The sequence below is a fragment of the Vidua macroura genome, chromosome 6, assembly GCF_024509145.1.
Source record: "Vidua macroura isolate BioBank_ID:100142 chromosome 6, ASM2450914v1, whole genome shotgun sequence".
NCBI classification, from domain to species: domain Eukaryota; kingdom Metazoa; phylum Chordata; class Aves; order Passeriformes; family Viduidae; genus Vidua; species Vidua macroura.
Genome location: NC_071576.1, coordinates 5,215,792 through 5,236,297, shown reverse-complemented (window position 1 = coordinate 5,236,297; position 20,506 = coordinate 5,215,792). Strand labels below are relative to the sequence as shown.

General features: G+C 44.6%; 1 protein-coding gene across 3 annotated transcripts in view; it reads left to right on the top strand.

The window, feature by feature from the left end:
- RTN1 (reticulon 1) overlaps nt 1–20,101 on the top strand; it is a 118,112-nt gene extending 98,011 nt beyond the window's left edge. For 2 of the 3 annotated variants that reach the window (XM_053980990.1, XM_053980991.1), the window contains exons 4-9: nt 15,739–15,946; nt 16,877–17,015; nt 17,865–17,934; nt 18,324–18,370; nt 18,461–18,519; nt 19,266–20,101. In XM_053980990.1, the coding sequence (XP_053836965.1) occupies nt 15,739–15,946; nt 16,877–17,015; nt 17,865–17,934; nt 18,324–18,370; nt 18,461–18,519; nt 19,266–19,308 (566 nt within the window). In that variant the 3' untranslated portion in view covers nt 19,309–20,101. Of the gene's footprint in view, nt 1–3,010; nt 3,211–15,738; nt 15,947–16,876; nt 17,016–17,864; nt 17,935–18,323; nt 18,371–18,460; nt 18,520–19,265 lie in introns of those variants that run through there. The other variant, XM_053980992.1, reaches the window with a different exon arrangement.
- The last annotated feature ends 405 nt before the right edge of the window (nt 20,102–20,506 follow it).

Genomic DNA, 20,506 nt, shown 5'->3' with positions numbered 1-20,506 from the left:
ATCCCATGGGTAACTTTATTTTACTGAGTGCTAACCCCAGACATCCTGCAGACACAGATCATTATCTCCAGCAGAGCCACTTTACAGGCAAGTGTTGATGAGCCCTCTTGGCTTGTGGCTGTGCTGTCAACACTGAGCTTCATGTGACCTCACTAACACATCTAAAGACTTGTAACAACTTCAGTAACATCCCTAGCAGAAGGAGGCTCCCAATGGACAGTGCTCTGAAGGGAAGCAAATTCCACTTACTACTTTTCATCCTGCTCTTATTCATGATCACAGGAAAGCTCTCCTCCAACACTCAACTTTCCTGCAGCTGATGCCAAGATCTCTGTGCATGTCTCACCCTTTTAAGATCCAGGCAGTGCAATGTTTATTTGTGCCTTGCAGCCTGCCCCTGGTTTAGTTCTGTGGCAAAGAAGCAGCTCTTAACCTCAGGATTGATGGCCAGGTGCTTAGTCCTAATTCTGTCTCACTACTCACTGAATGCATAATTCAAAATTTCATTGTGGGAATGCGTTTTTTTATCAATGGCCATTTTGGTGCTGGATCCACCCAGTGCTGATTGGGTTTTTGTGCAATTTCTGTAGTCACACATAGAGTTGCTTCTGGCCCCCACCTGCCTCAGGTCCTGGGACAAGTGAGTGCACACTGGAAGCTTTTCTTAGCCCGTGTGCATTTTCTAAGTGTCTTCATCTCATGTTCCCGTTCAGTTCTGTTTCTGACACAAATACAGTGTTCTGTTACTGCTGGTAAAGCAATGGATTCTGGTGCCTGTGGATTAAAATAGTTCTGGAAGTGGTGTAGGAGAGTCCAATCACATGGGCCAGGTCTGAAGAGACACTTTTCCAAAGGGGAGTAAGAATTTAAACAGGAAGCTTTATGGTGTGGTTCATTTTGGTAGCCTGGAAGAGGGAATGGAGACATCAAGTCTGAGGTGAGAAAAATTTCTACAAACAATGAAGGCAAGGAGAAATCATTAGTGGGATGTTAAATTTACGTGGACCACTCTTCTGTCCAAAGGGAATTTGTCCTTCATACTTGACTTAGAAATATGGGTTACAATGAGACCAAAAAGATCTTTTGCCTTTTCTCTGCTGTGTTGCTGGTGGTACATCCCCAGTAGCCACAAATTTTACCTATGTTTGGGGTGTCTACAGCTATTCCAGGGACAAGGATGCAAAAGTTTGATGTGAATTATGCCTCTGTTTTATACACACTGCTTGTAAATACTTCATATTATGTCTTGGCGCTGGGAACCTCACTGTAGAGATTTTTGGCAAAGAGTTTGCAGGGCAAAATGTATCAATAGGAAAATTTTCTGCTCTTGTAAAGGGTCTAAACTGATCGATCTATGCTTAGAAATCATCCCTTGTCAACCTCTTTCTTCCTTTTTTTTTTTTTTAACAAAGCCAGGAAGAACACAAAATCCAGATTTGTAACATTATAGATGGTTGAATCTATATAGACATTATATATATATATATAATGTCTATATGCAATGACAGCTGAAGCCAGTTCTGCCCCCAATTAGTTAAGGATTTCCCTGTTAGGGGAATGAAGATGCTGGGTTCAAGCCTAAGCAAGTGTTTTTGGGGATCTCAGGGATGGCTTATAAACATGAACAATAGCTGTTGGCCTCTGTAATTCCAGCAGAGTTTCCCAGGTGTGGTGAATTTCCTTAAATTTTGGCTTTCTTCTATAAGATGAGTAACCTGAGGGAAGGATAAGTGACCTGCTACTGCCAGTTGGAGGAGATATCTGTTAACTCAGGTATTAAAGACCTTTTATTTTTGGAGCCAAAAGAGCAGAGGGGTTCAAACTCTATTCCCCAGGCTGGTGAGTATGTGACCCACTGTGTCTGTGCTGGTGTCTGTTTCCACGTAAAAAAGCAAAATTCAGTAATATGCAGCTAAAGTGAAATTATTTCATGAACTGTGATGATCTAAAGGTTTCAATCCAGCCTTACAGCTGAGAGGTGCCCAGCTGGGCAAATTCTGGGCCCATTCTGCCCAAAATGACAGGATAGAGTCTGATATACTGGTCACTCTTCAGTGAAATGGGGTGACTTGTTGGGGAGTTTCTTAATATTCCTAGGCACTCTAAAATCTGAAAATGCAAACAGGTTGAGTGGCAAATGATTTTCTTTTGCAGTGTTTGCCAAGTATGAGCATTGCATGGTTATGATGCAAGGCTATTCATCAGTTTATTGGTGGGGAAACTGAGGCAGAGGCTGTATCCTGCTAGGGAAGGAGTGGTGGGACCCACCACTGTTAAACTGAATGTTAAAATTTAGCTATTAGTGGGCTTTTCACAAATTATCCTGTATTCCTGCACTTTTACACTTCAAATCCTGATTTATGCAGCATTTTGGGCAACAAGGGGAGGCAGCACACCCAAACCTGGTACATCGGGGGGTCCTCAGCATCCTGGTGTGGCAGGGCTTGGCATGGGGAGCCACACGGGTCACCCCATGCCCTCAGGGTTTTCCAAAAAAAAAAAATAGCAAAATAGGGGTTGCTTTGCAGGGCTTGGATCCTGACCTTGTTTATTTTCCTGCCTGCTCCCCAACCCCACCCAGCTGGGCAGAGGAGAGGGAGGCAGGAAAATCTGGAGGGCTTGTGTGGAATTTGGCCTTCACAAAAAAAAAAAAAAAAAAAAGGAAAAAAAAAAGAAAAAAAAACTAAAGAAAATACCAGATTCCATCACTGTCAAGAAATTTCTGGAACACGAACAGTCACAACCGTACTGCCACATAGGAAACACTGCTCACCCCCCCACCGCCCCCCCCACCTTCACCCACACCCAATTTGTTTTTATTTCTTTGCCATCAGGTTGCCTTTAACCATTTCCACGGCTTAGGAGGCTAAGCCGCCCGAGCGCAAGCTTTTGATTTGAAAAGGGACTGCATCCCCTTTTCAAAGGAGCCTGCTCCCTAGGGCAACCACATCACACTGCTGATTTGCTGCAGTGGAGACCGCAGCGCGTACAATATGCCCTCCCCCTCCGCCTGTGCTGCTTACAGCATCAGTCCGGAGCCGAGCGGGGAGACGGCAGCGGTACCCAGGAACCCACCCATGCTCGGGAATGCCTGACTGCTAACGCAGTGCCTCCGACGAAAAGGACCGGCAAGCCCCCAGCTCTCCGAGATGCAAGCCAGTGCCGATTCCACCAAGATGGACTGTCTTTGGAGCAACTGGAAATGTCAGGGTATTATATCTATTCTAGTGTTGCATGCTAGGACTGCATGGCAGAGGAGGCAAAGGCAGGATCCATCCATTTTTGCATTGTTCACCTGTGGGCCTTTGCATGCTGTTTCCTCTCCCTCCCCGCGAAAGCTTTTCTTTGGGGGTAATTTTAAGAAAGACGGGAAGATTAAAAGCCCCTATTTCTGTTCTCGGAATGCATTTCTCCCATCCGCAGGTGTCTCACCCTGAAAGCATCCAGGATACAGGTCCTCCCTTCTTCCCACCTTGCAGCTCATTCCCAAAGCATCCGCCCTTGCCGTTAGCGGCGTCATTCCTCATCCTCGACTCTCTCCGTCGGGATGTCGCTGGCATGATTTCCCACCTTTCGGGCTTCAAGGAAGCCGGGTGACGGTGCATTGGTGCCCGCTGGAGCTGGCGAGGGTGGGAGGCGGTGGCGTTGGGCTCCTGGGTGCCTCCTGCCCACGGACACACCCAGAGCCGGGCTTAGCCTTGTGTCACACAAAGGAAACGCAGCTCCGGCAAGGAGGGCGAGCGAGCCGGGGCACCGCGGGATGGCCCCCCGCTTCCTACTTTGCTCTGGGATTGTTTTTTTTTTTAAAAAAAAAAACCACATTAATCCTTTCATTAGCCTCCCGAGCACTCGTTTCGGGGGGTGAAACATTGCGGTGATGTTGTCTCGCTGCCGCGTAGGCGAAGGGAACAATGGCATCTCCCTTTTGGGTTGATTTTCAGCGTGTTTTGAGCGGGTCGGTGTCTGCGCTGGGTGGGGCTGGCCACCTTCCCGGGTGCCTTGGCCAGCTTTTCAGCCATTTTTAGTCGGCTTCACACTTCCCAGTCAGCATCCAGCCTTTGTTTTGATAAAAGACAGTCTCTGTGACGCTGCTCGGTGGGCAGATTAGAGGGAGAAAAGCTAGCGGCTGATGCTGCCGGGCAGGCTGGGGCTGCTTCGGGCAGGCTTTGTTTGGGTGTATTTTTGTAATTTTAAGGTGCATGTTTACGCGGAATAGTCAGTTCATGGTGCTGTTGCTCACAGCAGGGTCCCTGGGAGAGAGATTACTCCACAGCATCATCTCATTAAAGGATCCAGGATGCTTGCAGGCATAGTTTCATAAAGCTCGATGCAACAGAAGCTGAAAAACCTTCCTAAAGCGTTTTTTTGGGAGGGGTGGGGATGGACAGACCTTTTAGACGCCTGTCTCTAGGGAGCTTGATATTTTTGCAATCTCAATTCAGCATCTAATTGTATTTAGGGACTGAGGGTTTTTTAAGGAAGATGAGTAGCTGGAAAGTAAACAGATGCACCTGTTAAATGCCAGGCTCCAGCAGCTCCGGTTTTCCACACCGAAATGAAGGGCAAGGGTTTTCCATGTGTTTGTGGGGTTCATTAAGCTCAAATGAGAGAGTCACAACCAAACTTTAGGGTCTTTTCACCTGAGCTTTGCAGATGAACTTCCTCCTAGGGTGGGGTTTGGGTATAGGTTTTTCTTCAAAAATGCTCAGTATTTCACTGATTCTTATAAAAACATTGACTTGCTGAGTCAGATTGCTGAACCACCTGTTTTTAGAACTAAACTGAGTATTTTCCTTCTCATCAGAAAAAGAAAAATCATAAATTAAAAAAGGGGAATAACGAAGGGCATGCTGCTCTTGTTTAACTATTAATTAATAATAATAGTGGGGTTTCTCTTCTTCAGTGTTTTCGTTTTTGAAAGTGGGGTAGATTTGATGAAAATGGAATGACACAATATGTCCCATGCTGATTTGAAAAAAAATCCCAGGTCTGAAAAATCAACGCAGTTAAAATAAATCACTTGCCTCACTTCCACAGCATTTGCATTTTTTTTCTTTTCCTTGGGTGGTGCTTTATGATTCCAAAATGATCCTGCAGAAAACATGAAATAGCCATAGAATATTATTTCTGTCATCAAAATTCTTTGATCAGTCCCAGATAAAATAGAGGAAATTTAAAATTCAGGGGAATGAAGACTAAAGACGATTCATTGATTCCTTTAATATCTATTATTCATGTGGTCTCTGTCTCAACCTGGAATATCAGTTTTGTGCAAATCTGGAGTTGTATAATTTTGCCAGCTTGATTGTCAATGGAATTATGGTTCCTCCCTGAAAAGTCTGGAATGTGTCTGTGAGTGTAACAGATGCAGAGAGAAACCTCAGTAAATACAGAGCATATTTTTATGGAAATTATGGAGATTCAACAATGAGGTTAACACAAGTTTTGATTACTCAACAACCAAGCCTGCAACTAGCTGTATCATTGAATTGATCCTATGGTACTTTTATAACTGGTGTAAAATCGGGTGGGGACTGTGAGAAGCTGCAAAGATTCTTGGTGAGTCTTTGGCTTTGCCCCACTCAGTCGAGGTGCTGCTATTTCCCTTGCAGTGAATCAGCTGCTGCTGCTGTTGATTTAGAAATTACTGTTTTTTACCTGCCTATCCTGCAGGTACAGCAGGATTAGAGCAAAGGTAGATCATGATCCAGCCCTTGGGTGAGCAGGACAGTAACTCACCCCTGCTGGGCATCTGCTTCATTCCAAATATTAACACGGGTGGCTTTGGGGAATTGCAGCGACTTCTACGCCCAAGTCATCTCTGCACTGGAAGGTGATGCATTTGAAGCAGGCTGGGATGGAGCCATGCATAATGCATGAGTGTGAGGAGAAATGTCCCTGCCTGGGCGTGCTGGTGGCTGTGGGCCTTGGAGGAACAGCCTATAGCCTGTGCCAGCCGTGTGTGTGACACAAGAGCGTGACAGAGCGCGCAGCTTCCCACCGGGAGCTGCTGGGCGAGGGCAGCCTCCAGCTGCAGGTGAAGGGAGGTCCCCTTGCCTTTCCCAGGGGCTCAGCTCAGCAGGACACAGATGGCTTTGGGGAATTGCAGGTTCACACCCTGCTGGAGACGTTCTCTGGATTAGGAAGGACATAAAACCATAGAACATCCTGACTTGGGAGGGACTCACAAGGTTTGTCAAAGTCCAACTTCTGGTCCTGCACAGGACACCCCAACAATCCCACCCTGTGCCTGAGAACATTGTCCAAACACTCCTTGAACTCTGTAAGGTTTGGTGCTGTGACCACTGTCCTAGGGAGCTTTTCAGTGCCCAAACACCCTCTGGGGTAAGAACCTTTTCCTGATATCCAGTCTAAACCTCCTCTGACACAGCTCCAGCCATTCCCTCGGGTCCTGTCGCTGGGCACCACAGAGAAGAGATCAGGAGATCGGTGCCCAAGTTTGCACCCCAGCTTGGAGGAGTTGTTTGGCGTCAGTACACTGGTCCTCATGAATATTCCCTTTTCCACTCTTCCTTCTACATGCCAGCTCTTGGCTGGTCATAAGTGTCAGGCTTGCTCCTGCAGCTTCAGCCTTCTGCAGAATTTATTAAAAGAGAAAAATGTAAAGATCCAGAGACACAGGCCTGTGAAGTGTTCATAGAAATGATCCTAAATATCACCCACATTATAATTATAACTTAATGTGGAAAAGGACTGCAGACTTCATCAAATCCATCTAGTTGACATAACACTGTTGGGACTGCAGTTATTGATCATCATTCCTTGGCAGCTGTTTTCAGAGAGCCAGCTTCCTTACTTGGTTGATATATCCATTGGTTTCCAAAGGGTGATGGGAAGCTGCAGCAGCTTCTCATGGTGATGTTCCTCACTTTAAGACTGACAAAGAATTTAGATGACAATAATGGAGTTGCACGCAGTTAATCTGTAATCTTATTGACAGTTGTGAAGTCTGCCTAATTACAGCTTTATAATGAGAATAAAACTTCAGCCAGTCGGTACCTTCAGTGCTTTACTGAAAATACTGTGGGCTGATCTCTCAGCTGGGATCCACTTGATAAAGATCTGCCCCAGAGTTTGTTTCTTCTGTTGGATCTTGGTAGGGCTAAAACCCTGGTACCAACTCAACACCTGCTGTAACCAATTTAGCTCACAGATTCATAAAACTATACCAACTTGTGGGGAGTTTATTTCCTAATTTTACAGATGATTTCCTGTGAAGTTTGAAGGAAATTTGTCAAGATTGTTTACCACTTTCAGATTTGCTTGCTTTTTTTTCTTTTTTTTTTTGATCGCTGATGCAGAAATTGTATCAATTCTTCTTCCAGTACGTTCCTGTTGATGGCAAAAGAAATCGGTGAGAAAATGTGCTCTGCACACCTGCTGTGCCAGCACAGACTCACAGAATGGTTTGGGATAGAAGGGACCTTAAAGACCACCCAGTTCCAACCTCCCTTCCGTGGCCAGGGACATCTTCCACCAGACCACGTTGCTCAGAGCCATGTCTTTTAAGCACTGATGGACAATATTCTTTCATTGCCAGAACAAGGTGAAAATTCCCCCAAAGTAAAAGTATATTGAGGTGTTCCCTGAGGATTAATTTAAACTCCATCAAGGGGGTAATGAGGGGGCAATAGCTGAAGGCAATGTTGGAGGGCTGCTTTTGTTTTCATTAGGTCCTTGGGAAGTGAGTTCTGGTGAGGCTTTTATGATATCAGAAGGGGTACTTTCTCCACATCATATTTAATTATAAATAACATAGGTCTGAACCACTTATTTTGAAAATCTGCAGATTTTCGAATATTTGGATAGAATCTAAGAGAGAGCACAGGTCTATTCCTTTGGTCCAGGAGCATCTGAGGAAAATCTTCACATTTCCACAGCATTATGTGTGCTCAGAGCCTGCATTCAGAGGCTCTGCTTGGTCTCCTTGGTTTCTGCCCAATTAAGGTGAGAGCCATAACATCCTCCACAGGAACTGCCCAAGGCAGGCAGTGATACAGTTTGATGAGCAGGAGTTGTGTGTTTCTCCTGCTGCTGTGCTCAATCCTGCTCTTAAAGCATCTCTCACATGAAAATGAAAATAACAACAGCATAAGCATTAATTGCAGCGACAATCACATAATAATTAATAATAATAAATGCTACAGCAGACTCGTGTGTGGAGTGGTTGTAGGGTTGATTTCTTACTGACAATCCTCTTTTACTGCCAGTCCTCTCCTGTCTACCCAAGCCTACTCTGGTGCCTCACATAAGGCAATCCATCAATACTTTTTTGCTCACATCTTGATCTTGCAGATGTTGTAGGAAATAACATGGAAGGCATCAAGGTTTTCCTTTTCCCTGATCTTATTCTTGTTCCAGGTCTCCTCTCGTCAGACTCTGGGGACTAAGAAGGTCTGACCTTTCAAGTTAAACCTTGAAACAGGTGGATAATAAATTATAAAGCTGAACTGAGGACAGGAAGTTAATGGTCAGAGTGTGTACAAGAGGTAGAGGCATGGAGAGATTCCTCAAGGCTGGAGATGAAGGATCAGGAGATATGCCTCGTGAAAGAGCACAGATACCCTCTCTTGGCTCTGCTGTTCATCACAGCAGTCTCCTGAAGGCAGCAGACTGCTCATTAACTGTGTATCCATCTGTATTGCATTAGAATCAAATCTCTTGTGGGGAGGGGGGCAATGTCCACGTTGGATCCTTCATTGCAGAGGAGAGGGAAAGGCTGGTCCTGCAGCCTGTGGTAAAACCTGCAAACTGGGCTTGCTTTGAGTGCAAGCAGTATTTATTTCTACTCAAAACCTACAGCATTGTCTCATTTGTTGTCAAATACTTTTGTGACAGCACTACAAACAAGGTTGTTCTTCTTAAATTGTGTTTCTTGGTTTTTTCACTCCCAGAAGGTCTGATAAATGCCTTATGAAGTAATTTATATTTATGAAGTTGTAATATTACACTGTGTGTGGAAGTAAATGCTGCGTGCAAAGAGGTTTTTCTCACTTCTCTTAAAAACTATTATTAGACAGAGTGTGAAGCAGTACAACCCATTGATTTTACCTCCTAAGCAGGTGGTGGAAATGGTGGAAAGGGCAGTTTGATCACTTCCAAATGTGCTAGTAGTGTACTACAGAGCATACAACCTTTTATATAATCATCAAGGCCCTTGGGCTTCATTTGAAGGCTGGGTATCAGGGGTTTGCTCACACTTTTTGTAATAACTTCCATGGAAATGCTGCTTTTTGCATTATCATTTTTCACACAGTTGTTGCAGTAGAAGAAAAACTTGCAAAGTTAGAAGGAGAGAACAGAGATTTTCAGAGGAGAAGCTGTAGAAGACTTGAATTATCCAGTCTCTGCTTTGTTGCTCATTAATTTTCATTAATTTGAGACATGGAATGCAAATATTCCCATTTTTTCCTACAAAAGTATTTTTGGAAAACATAACCATGCAGGAGGACATTTTAGCTACAAGTTGGTTTGGATCCTCTGTTCTCCCTCTGGGATCTCTGCTCAGGAGGCTGGGCCTGCAGCTGCCCCACACCACGAGGCTTCTGGGGACCACGAAAACCCCCAAAGCCCAGCCCTCATTTTTCCAGATCCTAACAAGAGTGGAATCAGAAGCATTTTTCGTCAGTCTACCTTAGCAGTGCCCTTTCAATCCCCCTCATCTGTTTTCTGCCTTTTTTGATACGAATAGGAGCAGAAACACTTTCTGCTGCAAGCCATGGTAAGAGCTGTGAGAGCTTTTGGGCACTAGGGAGCCATTCCTTGCAGGCACAAGCACTGCCTGCTGCTGCTGCTTCTTACATTTGTGAGGTTAATTGCAGCTTGCCCCACAAACATGGGTATTTACCAGCTGTTCATATTAGCAGGTGGTTTCTTGTACCAGAGTTCACCTTTGCTAGTCTGTGACTTGGCCCCCAATGCAGGATCCCATTAGTTTATCCAGATGAGGTTCTGCCAGAAAGTATGGCTTTAAAGCACTGTTTTGGCACCCTTGAAAAATCTTGCAATGAGAAGATGACTTGAGTAGCATTTTGCAAGTTCTGCTATGAGTTAAAAAGCACAAGCAGGTGATACTTGCAGACAAACAGCTCATCAGACACGATTCTCCAGAAAAATTCTTCAAAGGCAGTGGCAGTGACCTGCAGCGCTGCTGTCTTAAGGATGGCTGGTTAATCTTCCTTAATAATTGCAAATAGTTTTGAGTCTGAGGCAGTCCTGGCAAAACTCAGAGTCCTTTTATACCTTCACAAATGACTCGGACTTCTGGTGAGTTGTACTGTTAACAGTGCAAAGTTGGTTCCCTCCTTCCAGGAGGCTAAAGGGAGATCATGGAAAGCTACAGCAGAACAGCTTCTGCATGTTAATGGGCATGGGCAGCATTTTACAGTAGTGATTTTCAAAACAGAAGGAGCCTGACCCTCAAGTGAAGCCAAGGCTGATTTCAGTGCCCAAACCCCTTTTGCAAATCCTCGCTGCAAACTGGCTGGTTTGAAGTTGGCGTTTTGGCTCTCGGGAGTGGATCTTGCTTAGCCAAACAGACTGAGCCCCTGTCCAATTGCATGCACATCACACATCGGCAGCCTCACGTGGCACCAGCCTCCAGCCTCATGAATATTCAGCGTGCATTGCTCAGAATTGTGCCATTGTGGTGGGGTCTGGGCAGCACCGTGCACACGCGCACCCCTTCCCAGTAAAACACGTGGTGCTTGCAGGACCCTGCACCACACTAGGGCCTTTTACTCTTTCCCTTCTGGTTGACCAAAGCACTCAATTATTACTGTAAGGTATCCTCTGTCCTTTAATTTATCTGGGGAATGCTGTACCCACCCTAGAGCTGGGCTGGAAGCTGTCTCAGCCTGGCCGAGCGTGGGGCTGGCACGTGCTGGCGAGTGGCTCTGCAGAGGAGTGTGTGTGTGTGAAAGCTGCAGTTCCAGCTCCACTCCTGGCCCTGTCATCCTCATTCCCACTGTGTCCCCATGTTCTGGGGAGGCTGCTCTGAGCCTGGCTGGTTGTTTCTTCAGTGTGCCAAGGAAGGGGTACAGGCAGGGACAGGCAGATGCCCTTCAGCAAAGGCTCAGGCACTGGTTGTACTTAGTGACCTGTTGAAAGACACTAAACCCATGGGGTCAGAGAGTGTTTGGGAGGAGTTTTTTGGTATCTTAATCAGTTTTACATGAATATAGGGTGAGATAAAACTCAAAGCAGGCATATGAGTGTGGTAGACTGCAGGGATTTGTGAAGGAATTTCGAGTGAGTTAGAGACAGGACTCTGAATTGCTTTTGATTATGTGATTTATTTTTCTTATCTTCTACATAGGCAGGAAGGGTGAGCTTGGCTCACATCTTCACTGCATGGCTCAGAAAGTCACAAGACTTCTAGTTACAAGACCATTTAAGGATTTATTAACCAATAAAACACTGGATATTTATGGTTTTGACCCAATCCTTAAATATTTAGTCTTAAGGACTCATGCACAGTGTAAGATTTCTTAGCCAATCGTGTTATGACACACAAACCTACAGTACTGTACTTTAAAACTCTAAATTTTCCTCTACTTAGCTTAATGTGTCTCTGCTTTAAACTATAAATCCACATTCACGATTCTAACACCTAAGTTTGGAAACCTCTTCCAAGGTCTCAAATCAAATCCTGTGTTTAATTCTAAGCTTTGCCTTACAGGCCCAAAGTTCTGAGAATTCCCTGCATTTCAGATTCCAACATTGGAAAGCCTCATGTTTAATTTTAATTCCTGTTTAGAATAAGAAAGAAAGTATGTGAGGAAGGTTGATGCAAGTCTGGGTTCACCTGGTGGTCAATGAGAAAATTTCTGATTCATTTGCCCCTTGGTCTCTATTTACAGTACCAGACACTGATGTGGCAGGTTCTTTGATTCTGGTGTTAATGGTTACAGGAGAAAATGGCACTCTAAGGAAGCCAGGCAAAGGATCCCAGCTGGGGCATTCTGCACTTGGAGCACCCCTCCCTGCTTTTAAGGGAGATTTGTTTAGGTAAAGAAATGTAGGAGAAAAATATGTTTAACTACTGTCTCAGCAAGGAAGCATTTCTTTACCAAGAGGGTGGTCAAACTCTGGAAGTGGCTTCTAGAGAGATGGTCTGTGCCCCAAACCTGTCAGTGTTTCAGAGGCATTTGGAAAATACCCTCAAAAACATGCTTTAGCTTTTGGTCAGCACTGAATTGGTCAGGCTGAGTAGGTGATGGTTGTAGGTGCCTCCCAACTGAAATAGTCAGTTCTGTTCTATTCTATTCTATTCTATTCTATTCTATTCTATTCTATTCTATTCTATTCTATTCTTTCCATTCCAATAATTTAAAAGGCCTTTGAAGTGACTGAAGCTGCAACTGAAAGAGAAAACATGGCTCTGACAAGTGTAGCTCGGGTGTTTTTAGCAGCATCTAAATTCCAGGGGAACTGACACAGCTCAAATCCCTGAGGCCTGTCCAGCCAAAGTCTTCCCAAGTCTCCACTGATTTCTAGTTCTGGATTCTCCTTCTTCCCCTTCCCTGCCCAAGGATCTTTGAGGTTCACCTCCCTCCTGTGTCACCTTTTGCAAAGAGGTTTGGCTCAGCCCCTTCTCCATTAGGGAGAGGAGGAGGAATGGCTACAGGAACATCAAATCCCACCCGAACAGCTGGATAGGGCAGCAGTGCTGCAGCTCCATCCCTTCGAGGGAGATGAGGAGAAGGCAGATGTTGTTCCTGCCCTTGAGAATCCTGACAGACCTGGCAGGCTGTGGGTGAGGGGAGTGTGCTCCCAGGATGGACCTGGGCACTGGGAGAGCCATGTAAAAATCATTGAACTCGTATCTCCCTTTTCTGTGCTGAGATTTTCCAACTAGCAATTGGCACTATTTTTTTTTTTCCATGCACATGGGGATATTTGCCTCAGGTCTAAAAGACACAGGATCCCTCTCTCCCAGCTCTCCTTTGGCTGGAGAAAGAGGCCAGATGCTTTTTCATCTCCTACCTCACACATGCACTTGTTCCCAGATCTGTGTCACTTGGCCTCTGTCCATCTCGCTCTGATCCTTTCCTTACCTGATACAGCTGAGTAAATATCCCAGTCATTCCATGGCAGGAACAGATGACTTTCAGGATATACACATACCTGGTCAGGTCTGTCTTGAGTAACTCAGCATCTTCCCTTTTGAGGAGAATGAGAAAATGCAGTTTGGCATCTCTCTACATGAGAATGCAGCCCACTGCCAGTCTGCAGGAGTATGAGTTTGAAGATCATCAGAAGGAGAAGGCTTAGTTGGTCATTTTGGATCTTATAATTAATTGGGGTTGACTCAGGGAGTTCAGTTTGTATTTTTTGTCTCAGTTCTCATTTGTTTGCCTCTCTACTGCCTGTGTCCCAGGGAATGTTTTCCCCTGGCACGTGTCCTTTTTCTGCCATCAGCAGATGATGTACCACATACACCAGCTAACCTGTGCCTATTTAATTTAATGTTGAGGGTTTGTGTGATAGACTACTTAAGTATCTCAAAGTCAGATTTGCATAAATTTCCAGTACTCAGAGTAATTTTTGAGCACAAAAAATATCAGGTTGTGAATAATCACAGAATCTTAGAATGGGTTGGGTTGGAAGGAACCTTAAAAATCACCTCATCCCACCCCTCCTACCATGGGCAGGGACACCTTCCACTTGTTCCAAGCCCCATCCAGCCTGGTCTTGAACACTTCCAAGGATGGGCAGCCACAGCTTCTGTGGGCACCCCGTGCCAGGGCCTCAGCACCCTCACAGAAAATATAACACCTCCTGTCCCAATGCTCACTGGTGACAGGAGCACCCAGTTGTTGTGCTGAAGGATTTTGAAGTACCTTTACTGAAAAAGAATATGAAAAACGGCCAAACATGCACTCTTGTGCTCTGGATGCCATTTTGTAAGGATGGTTTGCAAGGATGGAGTTGCATGCTCCACCACATCACCGCTGTGAGCAATCTGTGGAGCTCCAGCTGTGTCCTGCAATACAGCTGTGTCTGCTGCTAAACCTCCTCATCCAGGTGCTCTGACAATGCTGGAACTGCATTTTGGACCATTCCATGCTCCCTGCCCCAGGTTTTTTGCAGGAAGCAGGCATGGGCACATATCTGTAAGAGACTGGTCCCTGTTTTGTGGAGTCAGCTCCCAGGATCCCAAAACAGGCACCAAGGTCCCTTGTCCTGTGGCTTCCATACAGCCCACAGGATCCAGTCATGTGTGCTCATGATCACAGGTCTGGTGCTGAACGCTTAAAAATAGCAAAAGGTTCATCTATGGTGTATATTGATGGAGAATATAATTGGATGTGAATGGTGCATGAAGAGAGGAGAGCTCAGTAATACAGCAGCAATTTTTGCATTCAAGCCCATCACTGTAAAGCCAGGCTAATATGTGTAATAGTAATGAGTAATAGAACTCATTGACTCAAGGCAAACACGCCGTGATGACTCACAATTTTTGGAGATTTGATGATAGGGACTAAGAGGCTGGATTAATTTTGTTTCTTTTAGTATCGGTGACTTTTATTTTTTTTTTCCGACAGATTGCAGTTTTCCTGAATTTACTCTTTGTTCAGAGTGATTTGACAAGTGGCATTTCTCAAATCTGTTTGGCTGGTGGTGTGTTCAAGCTGTTCTTGAGGACTTGTGCAGTGTGTGAAATTAAAGCTGTTTTGTTTAGGTTGTCATGAGCACGTTCTCTGGCTGGATGAAGAGTCCTCTCAGAAACAGGTTGTGGGGGTAAACAGATTAAATTCACCTTTGTGGACTGGATATTCCACAATCCTTTAATAAAATTTTGCCATATTCGTGGCTGTCTCCAATGCTAAAATTTTTTGTTGGAGAGGTTGAAATAAAATATGCAAAGTATGTGAAAAACACTGTAAAAGTTAACGGCTTTAAAAATGTAAAAATGCACTAGTAGAGAATGGTCTTATGCACTTGTTTTGTTCTAACCAGCACCTTCCATGGACAAGGGAAGTTATATAACATTTAGAAAGTGCTTTTGTTTTCTTTTTTATTTCTGATTCTGAGGTTGGATTGAGTAGCAAGAGAGATTATTCTGTATTTGAAGGCCTTATCTGAAAAATGTTTTCCTACTCATGGAACCATTAAGTAGTGGTGAAACCAGGAGTTTTTTTCCTTTCTCAAAACTTATGAAATAACAAAATTAAATTGTCAAAACTTTGAATGGGGAAGTGATTTATTGTGGCTAGCCCCAAACTTTCTCATTCATCTATCAACAACCAAAACTGGAAAGCGCTTTGATCAAGCATCTGGCGTTTGAACTTCTGGGAAAAAAAAAAAAGAAAAAAAAAAGAAAAAGAAAAAAAAAAAAATTGGAATTTTCAGACTGAGTAAATGCAAGGTAGGTTCAAATCTTCCATACAGCCCTAGCAACAACACAAACCCCAGCTTGCACTTGCCTTGCTGCTGCAAGAGACCCACCCACCGTGCTGCGGTTGGAGATACTCATCCATCTTATCTAACCCAGGCACGGGCACAAGCAAAACAAGGATTTCAAGTAGGTCATCGGTTGTAATTTCCTCAGCCCATCGCTCAAGCCCCTTTGCTGCTCCTGCTGAGGAGCTCCTGTTGGTGCTGCCGTGAGCAGAGACGTCGCTGCTCCCCGAGGGTCACACAGGGCCCTTCGTGGCCGCCGCCGATGCCTTTGCAGCTCCTGCCTTTAACAATTTGCTCTTCTCCCCCCAGCTATCGACCTGTTGTACTGGCGTGACATCAAGCAGACGGGGATCGTGTTCGGCAGCCTCCTGTTGCTGCTCTTCTCCCTGACCCAGTTCAGCGTCGTCAGCGTCGTGGCCTACCTGGCCCTGGCCGGCCTCTCGGCCACCATCAGCTTCAGAATCTACAAATCGGTCCTACAGGCCGTGCAGAAGACGGACGAGGGCCACCCCTTCAAGTGAGTGGCTTTGTGGTGATGCCCAAGCGCTGCTTTTGTGCCAGAAGGAATGATCTTCTTGCCCATAAAGCGGGGAACAATGATATTTTCACCATTTCTCAAAAATTTTAAGGTTCTGTCGGCTTAGATCCTGGAGAGAGAGAAAGAAAAACAGCACAGCACAAAAATCGTCATCCTCTAGGACATGGGATTTTTATCTCAAAAAGATACGGGAAATTTTAAGCAAACAGAGAAAAGGAGTTTCTTTAGAACTATTGATAATACAGCATACCTGCAAGAGAGAAGAGCATTGTTTCTGGGCACAATCTATTGGGCATAGAAGGCAACTATCTATATCTTTTCTCCAGCAACCCAATATCTAAGTCATGGTGGCAGTGCCAATGCACTCCCCACTCTCCACAGGGTCTGGGTGGATTGCTCCACAAGAACAGTGATCCTTTCTCCTGTGCTGTGCCAACCAGCTGGTAAACCAGGTTGTGGAACTGGTGTGGTTTGCAAACACACACACAACTAAAAAAGAATCTTGCTGGGGTGCTGCTCCTCCTGCATCGCTTGGGCCAGTTCTGAGCAGCGACTCAGGATGGGGGGGTGTAGCTCAGAGAACAGCACAGAAGCTTGTGGGGAAATCTCCCAGGTCAGATTTGTATCCTCCTTTAGGTGAGAAAAAGAGAGAAATCCCATCAAGACCAGGCCCTGTGTGGGAAGAGGGCGAGGCTGGAGGCGAACAGCCCCAGCTCAGCATCACCCAGAGATGGGTCATGCAGGGTGAAGAAGGTGTGCTCCTGGCCCTGGGCCTGCAGGGAGGGGAACTCGTTGCTCCAGCACAAAGAAATGAGGTCGGGGAAGGAGGGAATGATGGGGTGGAGGGGTATGAGCGTGAGCAGCAGGGGAAACTTCTCAGGTTTGTAACGGGACCTGTGTTTCTGGCAGAGCCTACTTGGAGATGGAGATGAATCTTTCACAGGACCAGATCCAGAAATACACAGATTGTCTCCAGCTATACGTCAACAGCACAGTCAAAGAGCTGAGGAGACTCTTTCTCGTTCAGGACCTCGTGGATTCTTTAAAAGTAGGATTGCTTTAAATATTTTTAACCCCTCTCTAGAGGATCAATCTACATTTCAAAGAGCTGCCTCCCATGTTGACAGGGTTGTCATGAAACCTAGTTTTGTGTAGCTCCAAATATGAAAGTTGATCTGCTTTTTGATTTAAAAACTGTTTCCAGCACTTTAGAGGTTTGGCATTTGAATGTACTGACAAGTAACACAGGATGTAAAAATTTGCAGAACCAGCTTAGCTCCACCTCAGTTCTAGAAGCATCCCAGCATTATGCTTTCTATTATTTTAAAATAATAGTCCCCTCTGTTAATCTGGATTTCATCTGGTGCCATTTCCTGCTATGGAAGAAGATCTGTCACTCTCTGCTGAAATAATTATTGATTTTTAGCCTTATACTCAAGCAGGTGTCCTTTAGAGCAAAGGGAAGATCATTATGAGAACAGACATAGGTTAGGCTCCTAAATTAGTAAAGAATTTTAGGAAAATGTACCCGTCTTTCAGCCTCAAGTGTTATCAATCCCTGGGATTACCACTTCAGTGCTCTGTTTAACCTGTTTGGGGTGACCCCTGCCATCATAAAAATTGGATGCAGAAATCTGCCTATGCCATTCTCAGTGCAGAGTTCTACATGGATGCAATTTAAGCCCTAAATAGACATGAAAGCTGAGCTAAGAGGGCGAGAAGCAGGACAGAGAATGGGGTTTATACACCTAGAAAAACTACCTAGTTCCTAATGTGCCTTAACCACTCTCTTCCACATTAAAAAAAGGCTAATGTGCCTTTATATTAGCTAGTTAAGCAAACTACTTTCTTCTTATGCTGGCACTGGAGGTGATGTAATGATCCATCTTTAATTCAGTTTGCAGTACTAATGTGGCTGCTGACTTACGTGGGAGCCCTCTTCAATGGCCTGACTCTTCTGATAATGGGTAAAAAATCAACATTTCTTTTAAAAATCTATTTTTAACTTGAACTCCCTCCAGATTTCAACTTAGACAAAACACCCTATCCCTGGCATGTCTTCCCCTCAGTTAAACCACCAACATTTATTTCCCTTCCCCGTAAATATTCATTGTTCTGTTATGCTGTCCCTCCTGCTAGAGCTACTTTGCAGTTTATGGTTTTGTGCAGCTCCCAGTCCCACAGCAACGGGGAATTCCATATTTGGGAGGCTTGAGCAAAGTGCATTTTTAATACAAAGCTCCCTGGTGGATCAGCTGAGGAAGTGGCACGATAACGTGTTTGCCACCAAAGTAGGTCTCTCCTCTGGGGGAATCTGACCTGCAGGAACATAACACTGTGCTCTTTTTCTCCTCAGCTGTGGTGTCTATGTTTACTCTCCCCGTTGTATATGACAAGTACCAGGTAGGTCTGTCTGCACAGTGCTTTTGGGGTGGCTGGGTGGCTCTGCCTGGTTGCTGCCTCGTTGACTTGGTCTCCTCTTGCTCTTTGCAGGCACAGATTGATCAATACTTGGGGCTGGTGCGGACCCACATAAACACGGTCGTGGCAAAGTGAGTTCAGCAGCCAACTGTGTGAGGTTGTGGTGGCCTTGGGGGTGGCTGGGACCTGGGGACACTGTGTCCTATCAGTGGTGTCCTCCCAGATCCTGGAATGTGAGGGGTTGAGGGAGAAACCCTCCCAGCTGAGTGCAGACTAAGGTACTCCGTCCTTCTGTCCCCTCCCCTGCTGCTTGGGGGAACTGTGGACAGAGCAGCCCAGTCATGGACTGGTGTCCACAACGGTACCTGGCCAGGACAAACAGGAAGGAATGAGTTAATTCTCTTCCCCACTGACCACTCCAAGGCTGGTTTTTTTTGCATGAGCTGATGGCATTAATGACCAAAGTGGGAATTAGCACACCACCCTGTCACAGAAAGCAAATACCTGGAAGCACCATGATCTTCAGTGTTTCAAATCCCCAGAAGATCTGGGTGAAGTTTTGAAATTTTATTCTCAAAATTCTATTTTTAGACTCTATTCCTGGCTTTCTATAGACCATGGAGAAATAATGTTGGGGGGAGAATATCACTGAACATATCCCTAGATTGTATGAATCACCAAAAATCAGGCCTGCAAGAACACCTAGATGGGCATCACTTCTGTTTCTCATGTCACTTTAACTTTAATTCACCTGTTGAGACAACACACTGAGCGTGGACTAGAGATCATCCCTGCACAAGAGTCCAAGTGGGGAACCACTGGAATGGAATAACTGCCTCACCATATAATCCTTTTCTTTTTCTTCTTTATTTTTTAGGATTCAAGCTAAAATCCCAGGTGCTAAGAGAAAGGCAGAGTAAAGCAGACATCAAGAATTCATTGACTACAGTAGTGCATAATGGGGAAATCTGGAGTGAAAACAGCTCTGTTCTTACACTTTACTGCAAATTTATCATTCTTTTTTTTTTTTTTCTCAACACCATAATCTTAGAAACATAAAACTCAGAAGCAGTGCTTTTCCCCTGCTGCTTCTGCACTTAGAATATTTGCAATCACTTGTGTCAAGCACTAAAGTATAGTAAAGAGAAAAGTGTACTAGATGTGGTTTTTTGTGTTGCTTATAAAGTGCATGATGGTGAGAGCCTAAATAATATTGACCTCTTTATTTAATTTTTTTTTTTTAGTGTTTTTCCTTCTTCTATTGGCATTGCTTCTATAACTTTTAATGTTACATGTGGCTAGGGGCTTTCCTGCTTAGCGCACTTGATGCAATAGTTAAAATTGCTTCTACGTCACTGGGTTGCTGGTTGGATTCATCTTTATTAACTATATAGAATTGTAGACTGATGTTTTAGTGTTTTCCAGCACAAATAAAATAAACAGTAAGCAGTACTTATGGTAATCAGTTTTGTATAACTCAAAAAAAAAAAAAAAAAAAGAAAAAAAGAAAACAAAACCCAGTACTTTTGTCGTAAAGGATTGACAGGCTGATTTACATGTATGGTAACTGGAAAGTTCCAGCATGTTCAATTTATTACGATTTGTATTACATTCTCTGTAGTTCCTAATGGACTTAATTATGGACTCTGAATATTTGCACTTATGTACTTGATACCGAATGCAGAAATAAATGTTACTAAATGTAAAAAGTTCTCTTTCTTGTCACCACTGGGATTACCTTGACATTTGGGAACTGGACACACACTGTGCAAAAAGGAGCATTTTCCCTCCTTCTCTCTCCTCTGAAGATCAGCACCCACTTTGCCCTTACATCATGGTGCAGTCCAGTGAGTAGCACCTAACTAAGAGTAAGTATCTCATCTAATATTTTTACATCTTGATGACCTTCCTTGGAATAAAAGGAAGATCTCTGCACACAGTTTGTTTATTTTTGTTGGTGGTGTAGGAAATATCAGGTACATGGACAAGGGTCTCTTCCTCCATTTGCTCACTGTGCAAACCTGGAGCAGCACAGTATGGAGGCGTCAGCACAGCACAAAGGGCTTTTCACTTTCCTTGTCACCAACTGCTCTCTTACCCACAGCTGTTCTCTGAAAC